Raw genomic sequence first — 26,328 nt, 5'->3', positions numbered from 1 at the left:
GAAAAATGAACCGGGACCCTACTATATGGAACACTATATCTAAATAAAAGTAATTCCCAAAGGCTTCGTTTCCTTGCTCATTTTGGGTGAATTTTTAATCATTTAAGGTCAACTTTACCCAAATCACAGACGCCTATATCAGCCTATCATTCTCTGGCCCGAGCACTAGTGAAGACAATTCCTCCCACACAAATGAAAATTTAAACAAAATGTCAAAGGAAAAAAAAACAAAATAAAAGAATGTGAAAAGAAATGCAAATCAAATTTATTTGTGTTGACAAAAATACATAATACAAAAAACAAAACAAAACACAACAGAAACAAAACCAGAAACCCCACCGCGGCGGCCCACGCGCCTGAGGTACTGACGGCGTGCAGTTCCAGTGGCCCTCACAGCGTCGCGCTCAATTCATGAGGACCTCCATTTGCACCAGCCTCGCGTTGGTGTCCCCAGATGTCCGGTAGGGGATCATCCCAGCAAAGGTAATCAGGGCTCGGGCTTGACTGCGGAGTTGCTGAGAGAGAAAGGGAGAAGAAAAGAAAACCAGTTAACTTTCAAGTCAGGGCACCGTACCAGGAGCAACCACCATGTTCTTCCACTTTCTACCCCTTGGTGTCAGGGCCAGATTCCTGGTGCATGGATGACAGTCTCAGCCTCCACTGTCATGTTCTGCCAGCCTACGACAGAGTTAGCCCCAGTTCCAAAGCTCTTCTACTAAGCAGAAGACAGATGGGTCTGCCAGGCAAGCTGCCCTGTCTGACACACTGGACTAGCTTCTGACACAGCCCTGGGCTTCAGACTGCCTGCTCCACTCTGAGCCTCCCTCTCTGCTGGCTGGTTTCTGTCCACCTGCTCCCACGGGGATCTGAGTCTCCAGGGCCCCCACGAAGCATCTGCAACACCAGAGGCAGCAGCTGTAACTGAGTGTAGTCCCAGCCCAGCTCTCCTCCTCTCCTGCTTCTGCCCTGCTCCTTCCTTTACTCCTTCCATTTCCTCCTTCCTGACATAAGCGCTTGGCCCTTTTTTCCCAGGCAACAATATTTATTGGATTCCTGGATTTTTCCAGGAGGGAAAAATATTCTAACTCTGGTGTTTCCCATAACAGAAAAAGACAATCTTCACTCTGATTTCTAAGCGATAAATTACTGAATAAGGAATAAAGAAACTTAGGAGAACAGCTTTAGGCTGCTCATCTTGAGGTGTGTTGCATGCTTATACCAGCAAGAAAGGAAACCATATATGGAATAGAAAGGGACCGTCTACCAAAAGTCTACCTTTTGGACCAATAACAAGACTTATAAGGAAAATTCAAGGATCATTTACTAGGCTTCTTAAGGACCATTCAAGAAGAAAACTGAAAGGCAAGTGCTTTTTACCTGATATGTGAAATAAACTGGCAAGTGTACGTCCAAATTAATGTCCAAACCAAAAGAACTTCTCACTTTATAATGAGAGTACTTGTGAGACTGTCTTCAAAAGCTCTCACGCCTGACTTGAAGCCACAGTAAATGAGCTCTAGGGCTGCTCAGGCAAAGGGACCCATCGGCTACAGGGCAGCACTGTGCTTTCAACCAGGAAGCCACTTCTTGGGCAGCCAGCTTCTACATAGGAGTCTCTCCTCGACCCTACCCATCCCCACCTTCCATAAAAAAGGAGAGTGGTGAGCAAGAGCAACACAGGAGAAGGGCTTTACTCAAAAACTAAGTGCCTAACAAAGAGAGATTACAACACACAGAATCTGAGTTCAGCCATTCTTCGAACAGTTCCCTTCAGATGTGGAAAGTGGCCTGCCAGGCCACTGGCTTGGCTCTCTGTGGGCAAGCCCTCCTCTGACCCGTAAGCAGCCCCCAGAGCACCAGAAACGCCCCCCATTTCAACACTCATACTCACAACAGCACTGCACTGCACACAGACAGCCTGCTGCCAAGGCCCAGGCCCAGTGAGCTCGTCTCTCGCACACCTCCTGACACTGATTTCTTACGCTTTTTAGGCTCTTGCCTGTCCAAAGGGTAGAGGCAGACCAGCAGCTGCCTGGGGTGCACACGGATGGGCCTATCACTTCTGTGGGGCCTGTCGAGCACTGCTACCTAGTTGCTCAAGGTGAAGATTTCCACCACCACTCACTAGGCAGAAGTTCTGCGGGGCGGAGCAGACAGAGCCCACAGACCCCCTGCAGGCAGAAGACAGGATCTTCGAGGCTCTAGTTTCTTGACTGCCAAAATCAGATATGGCTGTTACACACCACACTGAGAGTCTCATCAAACATTAAGCGAAAAAGTTAAGAGAAAGATAATTTTTAAAACACCACCGGTTTTCATGGTCTAATTGGGTCAAACACGTCTGCCCTTTTGTCAAATCAGTTGGACAACATATGCTGTGTGAGTCCCAGGGTTTTACCCACATGGACTCTGCCTGACTCACCCAAGGCTGTAGGCCCCACAGGCAGCGGGAAGGGCGCTGGCCCAGGCATCAGTCAGACCCGGCTTCCAGACCGGGCTCCTTCACTGATGGCCTGAGGGCCCACGAAAGCAAGTTGCTTCCCGACTCCAGGCCACAGTGCCCTTGGCTGTAAAATGAGGATAACACTGAGTGCCCTAGGTACCCCTCTGGGGTCACTGTAAGGCTCAGATGATAGTAGAAACAAGAGTTTGCATCAAATTAATGTGCTGACCATAAGGATGGTTTTCATGAAAGTGCTGAGCTGAGACTCACAAAATAAACATTTTAAAATGAGCAGGAAATTTTTGTGGCATCACTACAAATAACCATCCTATTTGATTTTTTAAAAGATGATATTCACACACTTGACATATCTTTTTTTTTTTAGCTTGAGAAGAACAGTAATCCCATAAAGTTTGATTTCTTCTGGGAGCGTCCTGACATAAGGTTTACCCAGCTGCCAGGCGGTAAGGGAAGAGAGCAGTTTGGGGTCATGAGCAGTGGTCTCATGAGGTGCAGTGGATGGCAAACCAGAGGTGATTCTCAGCGATGGTTGTGGCCAACGCTGGGACCTTACAGAGTCGCGGTCCTCGATGACTCGCTGGGGCCTGGATGCTGAGGATGGACTTGTCCCCTTGAGCCTCTTAAACTGTGTGAACAAGATGTTCATGGTGGCAAGAAGCACTTCTGAGAGGTTGTGCCTGATCTGCACAGAGAGAAACACATGAAGTAAGGAAAAGGAACCAAGCCCCCAGGCCAACAACAGGAGAGCGTGCGGGTGGCCACTCCAGGCAGGCCTGGTCACCCCACATCCCCACAGCTGCCAGGTGGAGAGCTACAGAGTCACCAAAAAAGGAGGCGATGGCAGTGAAATGTGAAGCATGAGGACAAAGCCCAGGCAAGGCCGGGGGGGTCACTCTTCTGCTTTCTTTACGCCACTCCTCCTAGGCAGGGGCAGTGAGCCAAAAGCACACTGACCACGTCTGGCCAGCATGCAGGCTTGGGCTGGTCAGCAGAATGATGATTACCAAAAAAGTCTGGATTTGAATGTCAGTAGGTAGGGATACATACACTAGCTCTCCAGTCCCCACTGTCTTGGGCCCACCAGACTGTCTCCTCTGGCCCTGCACAGCCCTAGCAGAGTCCCTGGCAGGCTCACAGGGGCAAGCTGTGGTGCACCACTTCCGTCCATGATGCCATGAACAACGTGTGCAGGGCAAGGCAAGAAGGAGCAAAAGGCCAAGTGGCTGGGGGAGAACCAACAGCAGGCAAGAAGGGAAGGTTGGCAAGAGGCAAGACCTTCTGAACTGTGTGTACCACAGTGGGCAACCGGCTCCCACATGTGCAGAAGCTGGCCTTCTTCTAAAACAGAAACATGTTTTTACGAAAGGTATTTGCTTACTGAGTAACAGTTTTAAACTGAAACACTGTCAGTGCCATCCCAGGACCAGGCAGCTGGCCCCGAGTCCGTGGTTCTAGTGAAGAGTCTTACTCCAGCGGCACATGGGAACGACCAGAGGAGTGCTGGGCCACAGCCCGCATCAGGGAAACCAGAATTTCTGGGGGTAAGGCCTGGGCATAAACAATTTTTAACAGCTCTCCTAGCAATTCCAGTATGTAGCCCATCTGAGAACCCCTGGGCCAGATGGTGGCAACACGCTAGAAGCCCTGCAGAGAGACAGTGGCTCTGGTTCTCACAGGCTGATAACTGAGGCCAAGTCTGCACCCGCTTCTCGAGACAAAACAGTTCAGAGAGGAGAAGGAAGGACGTGAATCACGATGCATGTCTCATCATCCAATGGAACTGCCTACAGAAGATCAGAGTTGAGCACTAAAATACCCTCTAGAGGAAGTGGATAATACAGAAGTAGAGCAGACCTCACAGGATCAACCAGAAACCCACTTCTCCCAAGAACAGGTCTGATCACTAAAGCGACTATGTTTTCTGAGCCAGGAATTTGGACGATAGCCTGGTGGGGATATGTGTACTCACAGGGTATCTGAAGCCGGACTTGTCTTAGAAAACTCAGTCTGGATGGATACTGTACTAGGCCTCTTAAAGTTATCAGCTACATTAAAACACAGCTTCCAGCAGAAGTGGGAGAAAAAGAATTGGATAACTCAGAAGAAAAGGACGTACTTCATCACTGAAATTTCTGAAGGCAGCCACTCTCTCTTCCACACTTTCCTGATTCAGGGGCACCAGCTTCAAGCGATCAATTATCTGTTTAAAACAAAAACCCACCAGCCCCATAAGATACAACCATCGTAGTCATTTCTTCTCCTTAAACACAGTCAGCATCTCACATGTTCATAAAGGGTTTCTTAACAGAAAATGCTACTCCCCTCATACACACAAAGGCTTTGATTCTAACTTGCTGACTAACTTAATTCCTATCCTCATCTTCTGAGGCAATTTTAACATTCAGATATTTCAAATTACCGTGAGAAATCTCTCTTTTCAGATTAAAGGAGAAACAAACATAAAAACGAAAAAGGAAACAGAGCAACCCAGAAATCCCCTTTAAATTGCTAGGATCACACTTGTTCTTCACTGAGCAGGCATACTGGTGACATTTCCCTTGCTTTCAATGAATCCCAGGAAGTGCTCTGAATTTCCAAGGGCATACATTAACCTGCACTTCAAAGGCTCCTCCTGAAACTCACATCAAAGGCTCTGTCAATATGACCACTGTGATATTCGTCGAAAAAGGTGATCAAGTCCAACAGCAGATAGAACGTGGAGTCCACAAATTTATTTGCACTGATTCCCTGAGCCCGATACCTGAAAGACAAAAGGAGGGAGCGGGACAGGGGTACACTACGAATGTCTGTGCAATCGGTAACTCAGAGTAGCATCTGAACAATGCCAAGACCTCCTGAACTCTCTTGATGAGGTGAATTAAGGAGCAGGAAATAGTGTTTCTCTTGAAATGGCCAAGCATTTGATAGGAATCCACCTATAAATATTTTGCATGAAGCATGGTTCTTTAGTTTCAGCCACCACCTCAGCATCCAAAACTCCAGGAAGCATGGGAAGTGCTGATGGGCCCACACTGGGGACCGTTTGCTAAATGGTAGCTCATTTGCCAGAGAATGTTTTCCTTGCTACCCCAGGAAAGCACCTCCCACCCAGTTTTCTCTGGGTTTCACTTTATTAGGACTATCTGTAGAGGACACAAAAGGAACGACTGTTGCTTCAGCCTGGGAGTTACACTGGGTAAAGTCTGAGAACTCAGTTAACCCGCAGGGAGGAAGGGAGGTTCTGAACACTGGCCACTCCATCTCTAAGAATTCCTCCATCCAGCCAGCACAAGTTTTGTTTCAAAATGCCTCCGAGATGGCTGGTAACAGTATATAGATGAGTATAATGCCTAGAATGAAAACTCACATACGGGATTAAAATGCTGAGACACCCTTTCATACCCTTCTTTTCGGAAACAATGTTTAAGTCTGACAGTGCCAGGTGTTGGTTATGATGTGGGGAAATGGAACTCTCAGACAGAGTTGGAGGGACAGTGAGCCAGCAGAGCCACTCTGGGAAAACGATGATACTAGTGAAGCGGAAGAAGCACATGGGTGGGCGGTGGCGCTGGGACCCCAGGGTCCCTGGGCGCTGGCTCCCGGCCTTACCGTTCTGCGATGGCGAGTGCCATGTTCTTCAGCCTCTCCTTGTTGGACTGAGGTGCACTGATCTGGGGTACAACAGGGCTGAGCAGTTTGTTCATCAGCTCCAGCACCTTGTCAGCGTTCTGTGTGATTTTTTAAAATTAAAGAAGGAATCAATTAAATAATCAATGAAAGGAAAAACTAAATAACCAAAACAAAAGAGGGCAATTTCTGGGTAAAACATGGAGATATTCTATATCTTGAGCTGGGTGGTGTTTACATAGATATATACCTATGGAAAATTCATCAAGCTGTATACTTAACAGTTGTACATTTTTCTACATATTAATTGACCTCAATCAAAACATTTTTAAATTAAAAAAAAAAGAATTATAACCCTCTTTCGTCCACTATTCTCAGGTGACAAAAGCAGAGCTGTAATTTTTTTAGGCCACACAATCATCAGCAGTCATCCTACGTTCCTATGTAGAATACTTATTCCAAGTCTCTCAAAATACCTTAGCTGTCGTATTATTCCCTAACACATGCTGATCACCAGCCTGGCTGTGGCTGCCCAGAGGGGAAGCACAAAGGCATTTTCACCAGCAACTTCGTCATGTGAAACGTGACGGACACTTACTCTGCTGCCAAGAGAGATTACAAGCTCAATGCCTCCAGGATATCTTGGTAATAATGCCACTCCTGTTTGCCCAGAAATACCTTATGGGCAGAAATAATTCTTTAAAATGAGAATTTCACCCTGACCGGACCATTAACTGCCTAAGCACTAGGGGAAAATGCCTCAGCAGGGCGAGTGGTACAACGATGGCGTCATCAGAATGTTTGTGCATTTAATGCCAAAAGGCTGACAGATCTATTAAGTGCAGAAGAAGGAAGAGGGCACATTTTACCTTGGCAAGGTCATAAAGCTTAGCGGCTTCTTCAAACAGTCCTTTATTTTCTGCCACGGAAGCAACTTTGTTGATAATAGGCTTTGTATCACTAGTAAACTTATCTATGACTCCAGGCTGACAAGACAAATCATGGAGGAGGAGAAAGAGAGAGACGGTGCACAGAGCTGTTATTTTAAACACAGAGAAGCAATTGGGATCTGAAAACTACTTTAACTGAAAATGCTTGCCCTGGGCAATGCATATACTCCATCAGCTAGACTCCAGCTTTCTTGAAGACAGAAGGGCCTATTAAACACATGAAAGGGACAAGGAAACTACACGCGAAGATGCAGACTCACGGCGGCACGGAGGGGTCAGCCATAAGACGGTGCTTTCTAATTTTCTAAAATGACCCAGAGAGTAGGTGAGATCATCAATGATCTTAACTTTGCTGATGAGTAGGCACTAGGGGAGAAAATCAAGAAGCTTAGGAAAAAATAGCTGAAAGATTCTGGATTTGCTTTCTAAGACAGACGGCAAAAGATATCCAGTGCTGAAAAAATATATGGCAAGCAGTGCCAGGATATTAAAAAACAAACTCATCATCAATCAACGGCAACCAGTCAGGAGAGTGTGACCGAGGCCTTAGGAACCACGGAAAAGAGGGTGATCACGTGACGTCTGCATGGCCATTCTGATTTCTATCAGCCCTGGACCAAATTGGAATGACCTGCTCTGCACCCTGGCAGTACAGGAGATCAGTGAAGAGCATGGGCTCTGGGAGCAAGAAGGACTGGGTTCAAATTCCAGCTCCCTTTCTTCCTAGCTGTGTGATCTTGAGGGAAACCACCTCGCTTTTCTCCATTTCCTCACCTGGAAGACATATAGGTAATAATGGTTCCTACCTCCTTGGGTTACTGTGGCAATTAAATAAGAAAATACATGTGAAGCATTCAGCGCAGGGCCTGGAAATTGTCACTGCTCAATAAGCATGGCCATCGTCATCCGCACTGTCACTGGCCTTGCATCTGAGCTGGACGGTGTGAGCTCACCTTGAGACTGCTAGCTCCAAGCCACCCATTGTCATAAGTGAAGAGAGTGAGTCCCTGAGAGAGGGAGGTGACTCTCCCAAGGCCACAGGGAGAGTGCCTGAGCGGGATCAGGACTGGTCCTTGACGCCAGCACCTCTGCCCCTTCTGCTACACCACCCAACAGGCATGATGGGTCTCGGGGAATCACCAGGGCTCAAGGGAACAGCCGCATCTCTGGGGTCAGTGGAGAGTGCTGAGCCCTGAGAAACTACCTTTTGAGAGAGGCTGAGCACATTTCTAACTTTCCCATCTGGGAAGAGTAGGTGCGGTAATCAATTTCTTTTCTTGCATATTTTTCTGAGCCAAAAATGATAAAAATGTAGCCTTCTCAGCTCAAAAGATGGCAGACATGAACAGATGAGTATTCTGAACATAATAAAAAAAGCTATTTAATCACAAATTTACCCATTTTAAGAAGAAATATAAATGTGTGTAAAATCAAGGTCATTATTTGAGGGCAGTAATTTTCATTCTTTGTTTTTTAAACTAAGCAACTTCATTCAGATTTGCATCTTTAGTACCTTGAATCTTAAAATCTAACTGTAATCTTTTGACAATTAAAAATCCCCAACTACAAATTAACATATCTCAAGGGGGGCATTTAACCAACCTTTCTACTTCCATCGTTCTCCAGTTTCCCAAGAATCATATCAAACTGCGGAGACAAAAAAAGTTTACTCAATTTACTGGACAAGGATACACACATAATCCACAATTCTTGAGACAAAAGAGGGGAAGGAAATAGGGGAGGTGGGAGAAGTCTTACATAAACTAGAAAAGAGTCAGACCGAACCAGTATTTTCATTGTTGGAAACAGAAGAAAACTAAAACTCTGCTAGGCCATATCCACCGCAATCATATCGAAGGGACCATGTAGTATCACATTAGCACGAGAACACGTGGACTGAAAATCACTGTGGGAGAGAAAAGGAAACCGACATACCTCTCGACTTTCTATGACCAGCTCACTCACACAGCGCAGAAACATGTTTTCTCCTTGACTATCTTTCTCATCCCTGTGAGGGGACAAAGGCAACCTCGTTTCTTGTGTGGACTCAAGGTCTCTCACAGTCATTCTCAGAATGGTGGAAATCAAAATCAGCTAAGTAAACGGTCAACAGCAAGTCTCACCGGAGGAAGTAGAAGTACTGGAGGGCCTCCCTCGGGTCCGTGGACTCAAACTTCCGGGTATAGAGCATGAGCAGCCGCACGAAGTTCAGGCGCCGCATGCAGGGAGGGTCACCAGGCTCATGGCTGACTGTACCACGGGGGACAGAACTGGTCACAGCCATGCCGCCCTTCTGACCCAGACACCAGGAACGAGGGGAACTGAATCCAAAGACCCAGCAGCAGCTACTCCTGCAGCCCAGCCAATAGCCAATCCCCTTTAGCACCCTGTCCTCCATTTCTTTCTGAGTACGGAGTGCAGAAAATGGCATTTTGTAGTGAATTACTAGTATCCAGGTCTTTGAAATGAAAGACGGAGACAAATGACCATTATGGCATGTGCTCTGGGGTGAAAGCTGCGGCCATTCACCCACATTTATCTTCCCTCTCTCTTCTGACTCTCCCACCCCATGCAGATATGCACATAAGACAGCTGGTTGGGGCTTCCAATGTTTCCAGCCAGAGCCCTACTGGGAAGCAGACTTGTGACTCTAGGGCCTGCTTCTCCTGCACCATTCGCCAGGCAGCCTGACTGGCCACCAAACTAGCACTTTGAACAGCATTTTATTTATTAAACACCCCAGGGAATACTAATGAGGGGGGAAAGCAAGAACTCTAACACTAATCACCCAAGAAGCCCAAATGCTTACAAGGTTCTGAGATGATTGAGTCATTTGCTCAAATCCTTGTTGGCTGCAGTTACGTGTCCACTGCCACTCAATGAGGGGTGTGTTATGGTTATGCCACTGTCAACAAATACTCACGGAGCTGGGCGCTCTGTCCCGAGGATTTTAAAAGCAGCTTCAGCTCAAAGAGCACCAGTGCCACATGGACGGCATGGCAGCGCAGCCGCTCCATGCGGAAGAGAAAGGCAATTGCAGCTTCGAACTGCGCTGTCAGGAACAGTACTTGGAAGTAGAGGAAGGGCTGCTGGTTCACCGTGAAGTGGGACTCACCTGGAGGAGAGGAGAAAAGGCTGACTCAGAAGGAGTCCGCCTACTGGCAGCCCCGACCCCAGGCAGAAGCCCTGCGTGCTTACAGGACCTGCTGGGCAGGAGGAAAGCACCAGCCTGAGCCTGAATTAATGGGGAGGCCCTGGACCTCCACATGAACTATGATCTGGTTCTACGACCTTCTCCAGGCCTCACAACACAATTGGCAAGTGGAGGTCATGTCGTAAAACCCAAACTGGAGTTCAGGACCTTAAAGGGAGTAAAAAGGGGCTGTTTAGCTCCTTTATCCTGATGACAGTCACTCAATAAGGAGAGGAATGAAGAATGCAGACACCTCAGTTCACTCAGATTCACAGAGAGCTGAATTCAACAACTGCTGACCACTAGATGGAATCTTTTTTATTTCCGAGAATTTTTAAACAATGAGAGAGGGGGGACAAAAGCTCTTTCTCCCTCATTTGTGCTCAGATACATGCATTGCAAGGAAGCAAAAGCCAAGTCCTTTTTACGTCTCTCCCTGAGCAAATGCCTGCCAGAGCAGTTCAAAGAACTGGAGAAAACAGTTTACTGTATAGGACCATATAAGTCACATGCATCTCTTAAAGCCACATGGCCTCTACCCAAATTTGAAATTGTTTTGTTGTGCTTTGTTTTGAAGATCCATAGGGTTTGAAGGAGAGCAAGAGTTCAGAGATGAAAGACTGTTTGAGATGAAAGGTAAGTAGTGACCTTAGGTGGACGAGAGAGAGAAGGGGCTCATGTTGAGGATCTCTTACCATAGTCTTCCAACAACTGTTTCTGGAACTGTGAGAGAGTGAGCCTGTCTTGTGGGGAGCTGGTGCCGTCGTCATCGAAACACACTTGGTTCAACTAAAACCCGAAGAGAAACACATGCATTGGTACAAATTACTTCCTGAGCCAGACACCCAGGGGTGTTGCTGCTCAGCAGTAGTGCTCGAGGCTGTGAGCTGGAAGGTCTAACAGCTGTGGTTATTGGTTGGGAATTACACAATAAAAAATGGAGTCAGGAGCCGGGACGTCCCTGACCACCTTACTGGCATCGTACATTAAGCAGGCAAAATCTGTGTGCAGAACGTGAGCAGAGGGAGGGGCTAAGGCCCTGCACGAGCAAGGGAAGCAGTGCATGCCTTCAGCCACAGGTAGTCCTCGGTCTTGTCGGCCACTTCGCTCTGGTTGTCGGTGACATCGCATCTACCGATGATACAGTACACGGCCCGCTTGTAGGGGTCCGTGTTGTTCCGGAGGGCCCTGCGGTAATGCAGCCGGAGCTTGTTCTCTGTAGCTGGGGACAATCTAAAGACACAAAAGAACAGACACACACACACTCACTAGAGATCCTCAAGGACATCTGAAAGCACCCTGGCCCCAACCATGTAACAGAGCTACGAAGCCTTCCTTCCCTGAGGGTAACAGACACTGCCCACATGCCCTGGGTACCGTCACTTTAATCTGACTTGCAACCACCAGCACCTGCGTCTCTGCCTGTCAGTTTCCTCTAGCAGAGGCCTCAGGGGCAACTCAGAATGGCTGGGGAATTAACACTCCACATCACGCCCCTGCAGCCCTCAAGCGGTGACGGACAAGACTGAGTTCTTCCCTTAACTGTCTTAGCCTCCCTCCGGCTCCCCACTCCCTTACCCATGTGAGATCACCTCCCAAATAACCCCCTTGCACTCATTACTTCTTCTGCATACACGTATGTATATTTAAACCAGGTTCGAACATGAACTTAAGTCCAATTACATTAACAAAATCCAGAGAAAAGCTAATACTTAGTGGTTCCTTAATGCAAGAATACTAAAAAAAAAAAAAAAAGCAAACCTTAGTGAATGAATTCAATGATTACGTTTCAAGATTACTAACTTCTAATGTTAGCCTTTGAACTATGAAGTGCACGACAACATATTTTCATATTGGGCAAAGCAGAAAAGCACTAAGTGTTAACAAGTAAGGTGCGATACAACAAAGTTTCACTTTGTAAAGCATCCTCGATGCGCCCTGGTTACAGAACAGGTCAATCATGTTTCTCGCCAGTCCCTCCTGCACTGGACCAGAAAGATCCGCGAGCACAGACGTGTGCTCAGTCTAGACAGCAGTGTCAGAATGGGGCTCTTTTAAGGTTTTCAACTGTTACTCTCAAGAGATCTACTTGCTTTCTAAACTTCAGTTTTTCCCAAGCAAACACTTATTTTGAGCCATGCACACAGGGAAAAGAGTGCAATGCCAGGAGAGGCCACCCTGCTGATTCCATGTGGCCTCTTCTGGACGTGCCATCTCATTCACGTACCTTCTATCCTTGCTGTTCATATACTCTTGGAACCAGGTTTTAAATTCTCCCAGCTGGTGCTGGGCTCGGTTAACCACCTGGGAAGCGGCAAGCAGGTCTCCACAGCGCATGCAGTAATAAATTAATGCCCACACAGGATGGCCTTCCACCTCTCCATCCTAAAAGAGGAAAGAGGCTCAAATAAACAAAGAGCTAGCTGATGGCTATCTGATGTGCCGATCCTCAGCCAAACCCTCTCCTTATATGTTCACAGCCCCATTACAAAGGGACAATTAGCAGCCTCCTCCTTCCTGTTTTACAAATGAGGAAACTGAGGCATAGGGAGGTTAAGTAATTTGTCCAAGGTAAGCTGGTAAGTGGCAGTCCAACTTCAGAGCTTTTCCTCGAAAGCATGTGCCCCATCTGACTCAAAGCCAGCTTGAGGTTTCTCCACAGAATCCCATTAGCCTGCAGTAATCGGGTGACATGTTCTCCTGTGATAAACTACAGACACGCCCTCCTGTAACCCCCACGAAGCAAGGGCTAAAGATGTTCACTGACCAATAAGAGACTATCGAGTTTATAAAATGTTAAGTACTAATGATTAGGGACACGGATACTGGCATTTTCATTCATGTTTGTCATTCACACCCACACTGAGTATCTTTGTTTCAGACGCTAGACCAGGCACTGGGGATCTGTTCCCACTCTCCAGCACTAGCTTATCTATTCCAAATCTGGCTTTGTCATCTATCTGCACAGCTAGCCTGTGGTCAATCTTCTCCTCCTGCTTTTGCCCAACTCCTCCAGAAGTGGACATCAGATATCCTTTCTCAGCCCCTTCCCCTGGTAGGACTCTTTCTAAAACTCAGATCTGATCATGTCACTTCCCCACTTGAACCCCTTTGAGCTGTTTACCTCCAAAGTGCTTAGCCTGGCACTCAAGGCCTTTACCAGCTGGCCCCAAGCTTGCCAAGCCCTATACCACACACCTCATATGTCAGATACTCTTTCCTGCTTCCATGCATTTGCTCATGCTATTCCCTCCTCTGGGAGTACCCTTTTCCAAGCCCTCAGGCTGGTGAGCCCTTATTCTTCAAGCGCAAGCGTGAGCCTCCCCTCCTTTATGAAGCCAGCCTCCTGTGTATCCCACCACCCTCGGTACAAAGCTCCAGTGTACGGCTTTCAAAACACATCCAAGGACCCAACAACATCATCCTCCCGCACCCTCCCCACCCTGAGCTGAGCACCCACCATCAGGTGCTGGGCTCCCACACTACTAGCCTCCAAGGTCTCCCAGCTTCTCTCCTCGCCCTCCTCTGGTCTCTTCTCCATACAAGTGTCCACATATAACCTCATCTTAACTGAAAACACCTATCTGAGAGAGACGGCTCTGGAAGCGTAACTGATCAAATGGAGAAAGTTATCAATACCTGAAGTCCAGGCAGGGGGGCTGGAAGTTTAATGTTCAGGAAACTTCGAACCAACTGGTAAGTCCCAGGCACCCCACCCAGCTGGGCCTGATGCAAATTTCCAAAGACAGTCACAAGGGTGTAATTCTTATAACTGGAAAAATTTAAAAGGAAAAAATGAGAAAGGTTGAATACACTCATTACACGTATCTACATCCATATCCGTGACATCAGACTGTGAACTCTGCAGGACAGGGCCTGGACTTCCAACCTAACACAGAAGAGGAAACAGTGCACGCTTAATGAGGCAAACTGCATTATTTATGCAGTGGGCAGTGGGAGTAAAGATTTCTCATCACTGTGGATGCTTAAAAGAATCCCTGGAGGAAGACAATTGTGGACTTCAAATGCATTAAGGGCTAATGTGCAGAATAATAATTGCTCCAGCTCACAGCCTAATGCTCTAGTGGCTTCTTTTTAAACTTTTTATTTTGAAAAGTTTCAACCTACAAAAAATTAAAAGAACAGTCCAATGAATGCTCAAAAAACCTACCTAGATTCACCAATTGTTAACATTTGTGTGCATGTTTTTTCTATTTATATAGACACACACACATACATACATACATAAACATACATACTTTTTTCTGAACCATTTAAAAATGTTACAGAAATCAGGGGCTGCCTCCTCTATAAATACTTCACCACCTATCTCCTAAGAACTAGGACATTCTCCTCTCTCACCTCAATACCATTACGACACCAAGAAATTTAACATTAATATACTATTATCTAAAATATAACCTATACTCAAATTTCTCTCTTTTTTAATTGAAGTATAATTGACATACATTATATTGGTTTCAGGTATACAACGTAATGATTTGCTACAGTTAAGTCTAGTTAACATCCGTTACCATACATAGCTACAGAATTTTTTTCTTATGATAACTTTAAGATCTACTCTGTTAGCGACTTTCAAACATGCAATACAGTATTATTAACTATAGTCACCATGCTGTATATTACATCCTCATAACTTATTCATTTTATAACTGGAAGTTTGTATCTTTTAACTCCTTTCACCTATCTGACCCACCTGCCATCACCCACCTCTGGTAACCACCAATCTGTTCTCTGTACCTATGAGCTTGGGTTTTGTTTTTGTTTTGTTTTGTTTTGTTTAGATTCCACAGATAAGTGAGATCATACAGTATTTATCTTTCTCTGACTTATTTCACTTAGCATAATACCCTCAAGGACCATCCATGTTGTCAAGAATGGCAAGATTTCATTCTTTTTTATGGCTGAATAATATTCCATTGTGTATATACACCACATCTTTATCCATTCATCCATCGATGGACACTTATGTTGTTTCCATGTGTTGGCTACTGTAAATAATGCTGCAATGAACATGGGAGTGCACATATTTTTTTGAATTAATGTTTTCATTTTCTTTGGATAAATATCCATAAGTGGAATGGCTGGATTATTTGATCAAACTTCTCAATAATGTCCTTTATAGTTTTTTTTTTTTTTTAAGTCTAGGATCCAATAAAAGAAATGCATGGCATTTAGTTGTCATGCCACTTCTATTTCCCTTAATCTAGGGTAATTTTACCATCTTTTTTCATGACATTGAGCTTTTAAAAAGAATCCAGGCCAGCTGTCTGACAGAATGTCCCACAAGCTGAACAGTTTCCTCATGATTTGATTCAGGTTCAAATTTGCCAAGAATCCCACACAGCTAATGCTGGCACTGCCCAGTGAGTCCCATAATGAGGCAGGTAGTATCAGTTTGTCCATTCTTGGTAACACTCAGTTTGATCACCTGGTTAAAAGGTGTTGTCCACCAGATTTCGCCACGGTAAAAGGTACCTTTCGTGTTTACAATTAGTAAGTCGTCTGTGGGGTAATGCTTGGAGGTCATGTCACTGTTATGTTTACCAAGAGTCTTGTACCCAGTGGTTTCGGTTTCCACTGATGGTCCCTGCTGAACCAATCACCACACTGGTGGCCACAAATGATGATTCTCTATCATTCCCTCTTCATTTAGTTGCTAGCATGCTTCTTAAAATTCTCTACAGTGTTTTCAAAGTGCTGCCATACTAAGATTAAACAGTCCAAATTAGGGGATCCAAATATGGGGTTAACATAAAAAGGACTTTCTAAATATGTTTCTTGTCCAAAACAAAACAGACTGCCCCAAAAAGTCAGGTGCTCCATATGCACAAAGATGTTCAACACCACATTAAGTATAATGACAGAGCGAGAGTGAAAGAGAAAGAAACATCTAAATGTCAATTACAGAAAACAGACTCAATGGAATTTGATGCAGTTACAAAAAAATGATATTGACAAAGAATTTAAAAAGCAAAACCATATATCATACAAATTTGGATTATACCTGGTAAAAAATAAAATGAAACAAAATATTCATGTATCAAAAAAGGAGGGGGGAGAAATAGAACAAGGTACCAGAAGCCTCCCCCCTTTTTCAGGTCTTCTTTTTAGATTTTTCCAAAATTTCTATAAGTATCCATCATTTTTATAATGAAAAACAAACAAAACTTAATTTAACAAATGTAATGAGTTTCCCATCACCGGAAGCATTTCATAGCAGGGGCTGGAAAAGATTTTAGAGGAAAGAGCCCTGCAGCCGCCATGAGAAACATGCCCACTGTGGTCTCTTCCAACGTGAATGCGGACACCCTGCAAGCTGGCAGGGGCTTAAGCTGAAGACGCAGCTTAAAGTCCTTGAGGGCTAAGAAATACATACCCTGCTTCAAATCTTGGAATGTGGCAGGGAACAGAGAGACCAACCTTGTATTTTCTCAACATTTTCAGCCTTAGACTCAAAAAATCATTGTGAACAGAATTTACTTTGCCGCCTGGTAGATTACATCACTGGAAATATTACACGTAAACTGTCAGTGGATTAGTAACAGCATAATTACTTTAAAAGTGAGTATAATTATTCTAAAATACTCCCTTTATCAAAAGGTGACAATGAATCCCTGGAAAGGATGCCATCAGGGAATGATGCTACTAGACTGAAAAAGAAAATACAGCTACAATCATCACTGAGGACAGGAAACTCCCAATAGCTCCCACGGCTGCTAAACGAGTTAATGTGACAAGATCACTCTAAAAAACTAATGAAAAGAATCATTAAAAAAATGGGATGGGATTACCAGATACAAAACCAAGCAACGCAGCCTGGTACCATTGGTGAAGTCAAGCACCAAGGTTAAGAATTAGGTTTATTAAGGAAAAAGCAGTCATGAGCAGTCACATACTTAGACCCATTAAAAAAAAAATCCTAAAGGTTTTTATACACTGTAGGAAATTTTGACTCCTATTTTGCTGACTTGTAGCAAATATATATTACTACATGCATTAGGTTCTTTATGGCTGAAGATCAATATACTCAAAACTTATGTTACAAAAGTGTAGCCAAAGCCCAGTGAAATATTTTAGACTCTTTTGTGCCTATGCCACAACAAGTAAAAAACCATTTGGAGTTCCAGATTTTTCTTAACAAGAGAATGGAGGATAGTGAGTTTAATATGTCTGATGGTATCTCATGTAGCTATTGTATAACTTATAAAATATTTGGTATAAAAACCTATTCTCTACTTTACCAAGTCTGAATTACCTCAGTTACACACAAGGAAATGCTATGACTTCCTAATGAAGTATTATTTTGTTGATAAAGGGCGACCACATTGCAAGGCCCCTGGCAGCTACACAGGCTCAGTGGCAAAGAGCTGCAATTTAGCCAGTGTATTCAACGTGGCTGTCTCTTCTCAAGCCAGCAGAGGCCAAGCACCCTGTCTCTGAAATAAAGCGGGTCTGTTGCACACTCATGGCAACCCCTGCCGGCCAATTCAGAGGCAGAAAGAGTGTCCACAGTGAGGGATGAATGGCATGGGCCCTACCAATGAAGCGGACAATGGTAGAGCACAAGGGCACAGCCACAAACCCTTCAGCAACCAACTCCAATTAGTGAGGAGGTGGCAAAGAAACTCAGGCACAAATTACAGGCATTAGCAGCTGGGAAGGATCCGGACTCACAGGGATTAACTGAGTAGAGCCAGAAGGAAAATAAAGGATCAAGGTTTATTTATCAAAATAAAGTTCCTAAGGTCTGTAGGTGGTACTATTGCTGGGTGTGAAAATTAAAATGCTGAGAGAAAACAAAAGAGCCTAAGAAGTAACAGCTGAACCACACTGAAGAACAGGATCCTGACCCAAGGCACCATGGCCTAATAATCAGAATATCTCTGTACTGAGGGACAGAGAGCAGAAAAACAGAAAGAGAAAATGTCTAACAGTGCTCCCACTTACCATGATTTTATATCGTTGCAGAAATAGTCCTGATAGAGAAGTGTCTCTGAAAACAAGATGACACCTCTCAGATTTGCTCAACCTTGTTTAAATTATACCAGCTACAGAGCACTTAGCCTGAGAACTACTTAAAACACGAGAAACGGGTTCTGACTTTAGGGGATTTTAGACCTAGTCCATGGTGCTACAGTGCCTTACCTCTGCTCCAGGTACCCCAGGGCCTGCCTGACAAACTCCACGCGCACTTCCACTCTGCTGCGGCTCTTCAGGGCGTCACTGGCCGGCGCCAATAAGACATCTGTCATTTGTTTAACCATGGTCCACAGGTCAGAGATGTTCTGCACACAAATGAGACTGCACGTGACAATGCTGCAGGGCTGGAGAAACTGTTTGGCTCTTCCTGGCACTCTGAGCTCAACGGCACGCAGGACATGGAGGCGGAAGAGGTTATGACTTCTGTCTGAGCCCCTCAGGCTTGCGCCCAGCACAGAAGACGCACCTCTGCCCTGCCAGCTGCCAGGCTCACATCTTCCAATGAGCAGCCCCTGTCCCGACCTGGTTTTCAGATCAATTACTATTCCAGGCCCACCATAATCACTTACATAATTAAGACCATATAAAAGTAATAAGAACACTGAATCTCAGAGGGCTACCCTCTAAGAGAGTGAATACATTTATAACTGTCCAAAGCTCTAGCAGCTTAAACTCAAGTAGCTGCACTTTAGTCCTTACAAAATCATTTGAATTTTTAAAGGCTTAAAATAAGAGTTTAACCTAAATAATACAGATTTTTGTCCTCCCAGAAACTCTCCAGGGGCCACTGCTCTCACTCCATTTTGTGAGCGGCACAGCCTACCATTTTCCGTCCTACTCACTCCTTTCAAAAGGCGCCTCCCAGGAGAGGACAGGAAAGGAACGGGTGTTCTCTCCTTCGTGTTACACCACACAGCTGGGACTCCCTCGCCCCAGATCCTCTTGGATGTAAATCTGTCCTTAAAAATGTGTTCCCTGAATGCTCTGCAATATTCTAGTTAAGCATCCCTGGAAGACAGCATTGAGTGAAGAAAAGCAGGCTTATGATATTTCCAAAGGAAAACAGAAAATCCAGTTTTCACTGTCTCTGTCAAAAATTCAAACTGTAGAAAATCCACCCAAATGTGAATCCTTCCAGGTGGTGAGATGTAGGTGAATTCTTACTTTCTTCTTTAGGTCTGTTTATACTGCCTTATATTTTACTATTTATAAAAAATAAAGCTGAAACTATTTTTGAGAACAAAAAAATTCGTGTATGAGTATTTGCTTCCATTATACCCTCCCCTCCTTTTCCCTTTCCTCCTGGCCATCTACCAATCCATCCATCCACTTTTTTGTTTTTTATTTTTTCCCCCTAGGGGGAGAAAACTTGCCATGGGTAAGAATTGAGGGATGGGAATAAAGATGGAGAGTGAGAGAGGAATGGAACCAGCGGCATATGAAGAATGCTTGTAAAGACCAGACCTGAGTCAAGGGACTCAGGGCTCCTCTGGGGCTCACCTACCAGTGTGAAAACTGTACCTCTACAACTCAGCTCTCATTAGAGCCCCTTAGTCTAAGGCGGAAACGGTGAGGGAGGAGTTGGAGCCTAACAGGACTTCAAAGCAAATATAGCTCAAGGAGAACTCCTGACTATTAATTGATCCTGGCTGGGATTTTTGAAGATGCATTAAAAATACATATCTATAGCACCACCATCAAAACACCACTTCAAAATTATTTAAAATAAAACTCTAAAGAACAGTTAACACTTTATTCCACAGAAGGAAGTGGAGTATTCGCTTCCACACGTTTCTGTCAAGCCAGCAGCTGGTGTGCACCTGGGCTAGCTTCAGGCCTACCTTATCATCCAGCTCTGCAATGGAGGCACAGAGGTCCACGAGGGTAGGCTGCAGGTGCCCGTTCACAATTTTCTCATTATAGATATAAATCTGAAATGAAGAAAAACAAAGTAAATGGCGTAATTTCTATATTCACCTCTTTTTAAAACCTCTTGAAGCAGTTCTGAAGCCAGCTTCTGCCCAACAGTCAGCAGAAGCTTCAGCCAAACCTTCCTTCCTGAGACCGGCTGAGCTATCCACACTGCCTGGAAAGCAAGGCCTCTGGCCAGTCCCCCAGCTCTGTGTTTGAGCTCTGGCAGCAGTCAACACACATCAAAGCTAACTGCTAGCCCAGCCTTCTGAACACCTGAAGATGGAGCAGGGTGGTCCTGGGGGAGGAGCACCACGGGCAGTTCTATGCCTTTCTGCCCAGCAGACCCTGAGACCCAGGAAGCAAGGACCAAAGGGAAAGACGGGACAAAGGGAGGACTCCTGCTGCTGATTCCTAAGGACCTGCGGCCAAGTTTGGTCATCTGTCTGGCAAAAGGACTCAATGGCACAGGCCCAGGGCCGGCGGGCTACGTGGAAGTGTCAAGTCACAGCCCTCCAAAGATGTCAGAACAGTCGTTGCTGCACGTTTGGTATCTGTTTCTCCTGAAAGGAATCCCTGCTCCTTTGGTTAAATTTTCTAAGGAAAAGGAACTATACAATGTTTAAAGTATGGGAAAACCACTATTACTTCCAACTTTATTTTAAAAAGAACTAAAATAATGATGGTAAAAGCTAGTAAGTTCTACTCTTTGTATGTGGAGTCCTTGCTCTACCAAGGACGGAACAAGGTAATGACGTTGACATTCAGGACCCCACCGAGCCTTACTCTCTTCTACTTTTAATGGGGGATGGTATCAGGTAGCCTCCAGGGGTATTATAAAGATTAAATAAAATGGTTTTTAAACTATAAGGTGGTGTTTATTCACTCAATGAGCATTTATTAGGGGCCCTCTCTTTGCAAGGTACTGTGTTCAACAGGGGATATAAAAATATACTCTCCACTGGAGGAGACAGCCATGTAAACAGACACATGACATTATGGTGTCCTAAGTTCTAGAAAATGTTAATTTTATGAAGCCTTTGTCTTTACAGATACAGAACATACACAGTTTCTTTCCTCAGAAGCGTATGAATTTCATTTGGGCTGAACTCAGGTGGTGGCCGTGGCAATGGAAGCAGTCAGCCATATAATGAGGGTGCAATTTAAAGGATGCAGATGTAGCGGGGGAGAAAGATAACTAAAAATTGAAGCAGAAGAAAACATATGAAGGCCCAGTAGTAAAACGTGACGGAGTTGGAAAGAGGAAGACTTGTGTGCGGGAAGCTGATGAGGCCGGCCTGGGCTGCCTAGAGTCTGAAGTTGAACAGTACACTGATTGAGAGAGACTTAAAAAAGCATTCAGAAACTTTTTCTCAAAAAAGGGTGCAAGAGAGATTTCTGCACCATCAGGTTACCAGGGAATTCAGTTACCACAGAACTCCATTTGCTAAGTGACTGGCAGCTCAAGGTAGAGACTTCTATTACAGAGCACAGGGTCTCAGAGTTTTGCCCTGCCCCTTGCTCGCCTCCAGAGTTGCCATGTGTTTCTTCCTCCAATCACCTACTCCAGGTGGGAGGGAGGGAAGTGGGTAATGCTGAGGGCCACAGTGGCACCAATGTGTTCTCTCCTCAAAAAATCAGGGGAGGGGCCGGCCTGGTGGTGCAGTGGTTAAGTGCGTAGGTGCCGCTTTGGCGGCCTGGGGTTCGCCGGTTCAGATCCCGGGTGCGGACATGACACTGCTTGACATGCCATGCTGTGGTAGCCATCCCACTAATAAAGTAGAGGAAGATGGGCACAGATGTTAGCTCAGGGCCAGTCTTCCTCAGCAAAAAGAGGAGGATTGGCAGCAGTTAGCTCAGGGCTAATCTTCCTCAAAAAAAATCAGGGGAGTTGGTCACAACTAAGTAGGCGTTCCTTGGCCACTGCTGGTGCAGGACAATCTAAAGGGGATGGAAGCACACCACCCTCAATTCAAGAAACAAGATTGCTTTCCTTCTTAGTACTTTGTGTGGGAAAGTGGCAAATTAGAGTGAAACACACAGGCAACCAGCACTGCTTTATTCAAAAAGTCAATTCCAGATATGTACTGTCCTTGGGGCAGTTTGAGTCCAAAGCAGTTCCTGCGCTTACCACAAAGCACCTCACCCCACACCCGTACTACTGCACGGCCCTGACACATACCACCAGAAGCACAGTCGCCAAGTCTCACGAGCTCCTCCAGGACAGCAATATTCTATTAAGTAGTGTTGAGCACACTAGGCTTACCAAGGCAGAAAAGCATTTGGAAAACCTCTCTCAGCAACAAGGGCTGAAGAAGGACTTCTGATAATACCATCAGCCTACCAGGTAACTCAGTTAATATACAACTCCCTTTGCCACGCAGTGTGGTTACTCAGGCTTTACTGTACATGGGCTACAGCCAAATGCAAAATGAGATGCCTTGGTCAGTGTAGAGGGCAGATCTCAATTTCCCTAAATCCAATCTGAGTCATTCTATTACCCAATTTGACGGCATTCTAGTGACCAGACGGTAAAATATTAACCAGTCCTCTGAATGGAAACCCAACGTGCTTCAGGGTTTGACTTTCACTTGAAGTCTTGTTCCCTTTTACTCCCCAGAGGGCTCACAGAGGATTTTCCTGGATTCCATCTTCCTTGAGGTGCGCTCACCTGCCGGGCGTAGGCCATCTCAATGCTATCCAGAGAGCTTCGACCAGGGGTGCCCACATCACTGATGTAACTTGGCTGTAGATAAATACACATTCAGAATTGGTTACAAACAGCATTCAGTCATGTAAAGGAAAAAAAATGCTTGTCTTTAATGAAGCTGTGAGGAGTCTATTTCCTAGTCAGATTTCCCCAAAATCATGATTTTAGGAGTTTCAACAGAACGTAACTCTCGTACCATGAACACATGAGAAGGGAGCAGGCATGGGGCTCAACTAACTTAAAAATCACGGGAGGTAGATAAGCTATAAGGACACCTCAACGACCATTTCTGGAAACACATCTTCACAGCGCTCAGTTCAACCCCAAGCCTCTCCCCGCTTCGTCTCCCCTCTCCATGTCTTCACACCAATGAGGCTGCCGTTGTGATGTGTGAGCCTCCTGTTTCCACCAATCACAGCAGACAGCTTAGAGAACGGAATTTACAGGGTCATGATACTGGGACATTCAGACATTTCCAATCTAGGGGCCACACTAAGACAACAGCTGCTCATTAATTTTCTGCATCTGAAGATGTGAAACAAGTCTAAGTTGGGTGGTCATTCATTCAGTAAACATTTGCTAAGTGCCTGCCATGTGCACAGCTATGTGCTCCTCTATCCCCACCGGATGACAATAAGCCAGCCCACAGAGCCTGTCCCCAAAGAGCTTACCTTCTGATGGGGAGAGTCAGGCACAAACATATGAAAAAGGTTATTAGTATTTTTTTTAGAAAGACTAATCTTTAGCTAAGCTTATTCCCTACTGTCAACAAATAAAAATCGAGTATATTCCACTAGGTATATTAGGCATATCTCCAAATTTCCAATACATTACTTTGTACTGTAGCAGAGATCAAGTTCTTTAAGTTTCTCTCATTAAAAAAAAGAAAAAATCAATGATCTATTCTCTAAAATCTAAAACAAAGCAGTTTTAAAGTAGGCTTCTTGGAAACCAATGAAAGAAAGCAGCAAAACTGCCTAGCCCCACCAAAGCTGGTAAAGGAATGCTGGTGTGAGCACACCCTGGGAGCAAGCAGAAGAGGAGAGAGGAGCAGAGGCAGAAAAGGGAGTTTTAAACCCTCAAGTACTGGAGAATGAACACTGGACTGTCAGGACACCTGGGTTCCAGGAGGGCCACGTCACTCGCTGGCTTTGGCTGGGGCAAAGCACATTCCCTTGAAGCCTCAGGTTTGCATCAGTCAAGTGAAAGAGCTGTCCTAGACAATCTCAAGAGGTCCTCCTGAGCTCTGATTTTCCACAGTCATTGCTATTAACAGAGCTCTAAACAGTTTACTGACCTTGGTAGATGCTGCTGGCTGGCTGACCCAATGACCACTCTGAATTCCTACCTCCCACCTCTACACCCTGCCACCTTTCCCTCTTCACAGAGTTAAATATACCCAGTGGTGTGCGGGTAAACATTTAACAACTGGTTTGGGGAACAGGGCCTGATGTGTAGCATTTGCTGGTTTCTGTGGTGTAAATATTCTCACCACGGTCTCAAGCTATCCGAGGTGCTATCAACTAGACTGCAAATTTTCTGAAAATTTAACCATAGGCCCTCATGAGCTGATTCTACCCTCTACTGCATATACACCTTTTCCCAGTCTCTGCTGCAGCTAGGAGTGGCCATGTACCCTAAGCTCAAGCTAATGAGAGGAAAGCACAAGTCTGGTAGTGTGTGTTGGGGACAGCTTCTGCTTTTCCTGATAAAGGGAGAATAAAAAGCCTGGCATGGCCTTTCAGCCTTCTCCCCTGAATGCAAATATGATGTCCAGAGCTGCAGCAGCCATCTTGTGAAGCTAAAGTAAGTGGATGTGCTACGGATGGCGGTATACAAAGACAAGGAGGTGCTGGGTCTCTGGTGGCACTGCCTAACAACTGAATTAATGCCAACACTCCTCAAACCTGCAGACTTCTTGTTAGGTGGGAAAAATAAATCCCTATTCAAGTCACTTAAACTCAAATTTTCTTTACTTACACCTGAAACACAGAATTACTGAAAACCACTATATTACAGTAAGAACAACAGTGACACTTATTGAGCACTTACTATGTGTCAAGCACTATCTTAATGTCCAGGTATTAACTCCACCATGCTATGAGATAGGTACTTTTATCCCATCAATTTTACAGATAAAGATACCAAAGCACACAGAAAGCAACTTGCCCGAGGTCACTCCAACAGGAAGCAGTGGAGGCACAGTGTGAATCTACAGTCAGGCACCACACTGCCTGCCGGGGCAGCCAGGGCAACTGTCCAAGGACGGCCAACAGAGAACGAGGGAGGGGAGTGCTTAGCAGTCCTGGCTCTACGACTCACTGGCCATGTGATCTTGACTGAGGATACCGCTTTGGAGCCCCAGTTTCTTCAGCCATAAAACAGGGGCAGTAATGCTACCCACCTCATAGGTCTGTGATGAAGATTAAATGGGGAGGAAAATAGTACTTATCTCACAGCACTGTTGTGAGCAATAAGCAGAAAGAGCTCAGCACAATGCCTAACACTTGGCCAATAAATGCTAGCTATTGTTATCACTTTTTAAACAAAAAATAAACTACCATAACGAACATAGGAATAAATCTTACATTGAACAACAATGGATAGATATGGACACTTACAGAAACATAATGTAAAATATTTTACTTTGTGCTGGCTGGAAATTCTCATCTCATTTTTCTACGATAAACACATATTCCTCGTATGAACAGACACCATCACCAGCTCATTTTCCACTTCTGGATTAACTCTGTTTGGTCCCAGGAACACAGACTTGAGGACTATTCTACAAGGCAGCCACCCTTCTGGAACAGAACTAGCCATCTGAAGCTCATGAGCCTCACGTCTTTAAAAGGACAGAGCACCAAGCCTGTTAATTCCAGTAACCTAACTGGGGGTCATGAATAAACGAGGGGATGAAGAGGGGAACAGCATTAAAACATTTCTGCAAGGACAAAGTTGTTTCAGCTCAATATACATAAACAGCCTTGAGAAATATTTTCCAACACTAAAGACCTAATTTTTAAAATTATCCATTTAAAAAGTAGTTGGTTTTCAGCCTTCAAATTTCCATTTAAATTAATTTTGCCTAATGCTCTTGTTTTCAAAAGTACCTTTCCTTCATTTGCCCTTGGCCAAGCCTCTATTTCACCACACATAAAGTCAATTATCCATCAACAGGATGTGTACACGCACATTCCTGAGCAGAGAAACTGCAAACGTTCATTGGAATTTCCAAGCCGGGGCCTGCTTGAGGGCTGGGAAAGTAGATGCCAGCATGATGTGTGCAAATAACATTCCAGACTTCTCGGACCTCTGGGTTTCTCTGCACTGGGGCCTGACTGAACCATAGCAGGCATGACAGGAGCAGGGAATCAGAGACCAGAAAGGCAGAGAAGATGGGAGGGCAGGGCCAAAGAGGAAAACAAGGGGCTCACCGAGGGGTCTGGAGATATGTGGAGAAAGAGGC

The 26,328-nt window shown here is 45.1% G+C and overlaps 1 protein-coding gene across 3 annotated transcripts in view; it reads right to left on the bottom strand.

The window, feature by feature from the left end:
- Positions 1-243: 243 nt before the first annotated feature.
- Positions 244-26,328, bottom strand: part of NUP93 (nucleoporin 93) — a 102,058-nt gene continuing 75,973 nt past the window's right edge. For 2 of the 3 annotated variants that reach the window (XM_014827325.3, XM_070500247.1), the window contains 17 exons: positions 22,821-22,895; positions 20,080-20,169; positions 18,404-18,543; positions 13,874-14,006; positions 12,462-12,619; positions 11,302-11,467; positions 10,930-11,023; positions 9,965-10,156; positions 9,165-9,291; positions 8,977-9,049; positions 8,644-8,688; positions 6,961-7,077; positions 6,074-6,192; positions 5,108-5,225; positions 4,581-4,664; positions 3,018-3,146; positions 244-515 (listed from right to left, as the gene is read on the bottom strand). In XM_014827325.3, coding sequence (XP_014682811.1) covers positions 405-515; positions 3,018-3,146; positions 4,581-4,664; positions 5,108-5,225; positions 6,074-6,192; positions 6,961-7,077; positions 8,644-8,688; positions 8,977-9,049; positions 9,165-9,291; positions 9,965-10,156; positions 10,930-11,023; positions 11,302-11,467; positions 12,462-12,619; positions 13,874-14,006; positions 18,404-18,543; positions 20,080-20,169; positions 22,821-22,895 — 1,971 coding nt within the window. In that variant the 3' untranslated portion in view covers positions 244-404. The remainder of the gene's footprint in view (positions 516-3,017; positions 3,147-4,580; positions 4,665-5,107; positions 5,226-6,073; positions 6,193-6,960; positions 7,078-8,643; positions 8,689-8,976; positions 9,050-9,164; positions 9,292-9,964; positions 10,157-10,929; positions 11,024-11,301; positions 11,468-12,461; positions 12,620-13,873; positions 14,007-18,403; positions 18,544-20,079; positions 20,170-22,820; positions 22,896-26,328) is intronic. The other variant, XM_070500246.1, reaches the window with a different exon arrangement.

The sequence above is a fragment of the Equus asinus genome, chromosome 28 (assembly GCF_041296235.1).
Source record: "Equus asinus isolate D_3611 breed Donkey chromosome 28, EquAss-T2T_v2, whole genome shotgun sequence".
In the NCBI taxonomy this organism is placed as follows: Eukaryota; Metazoa; Chordata; class Mammalia; order Perissodactyla; family Equidae; genus Equus; species Equus asinus.
Note: the sequence above shows the minus strand (reverse complement) of the source record. Positions and strands in the feature narration are given on the sequence as shown.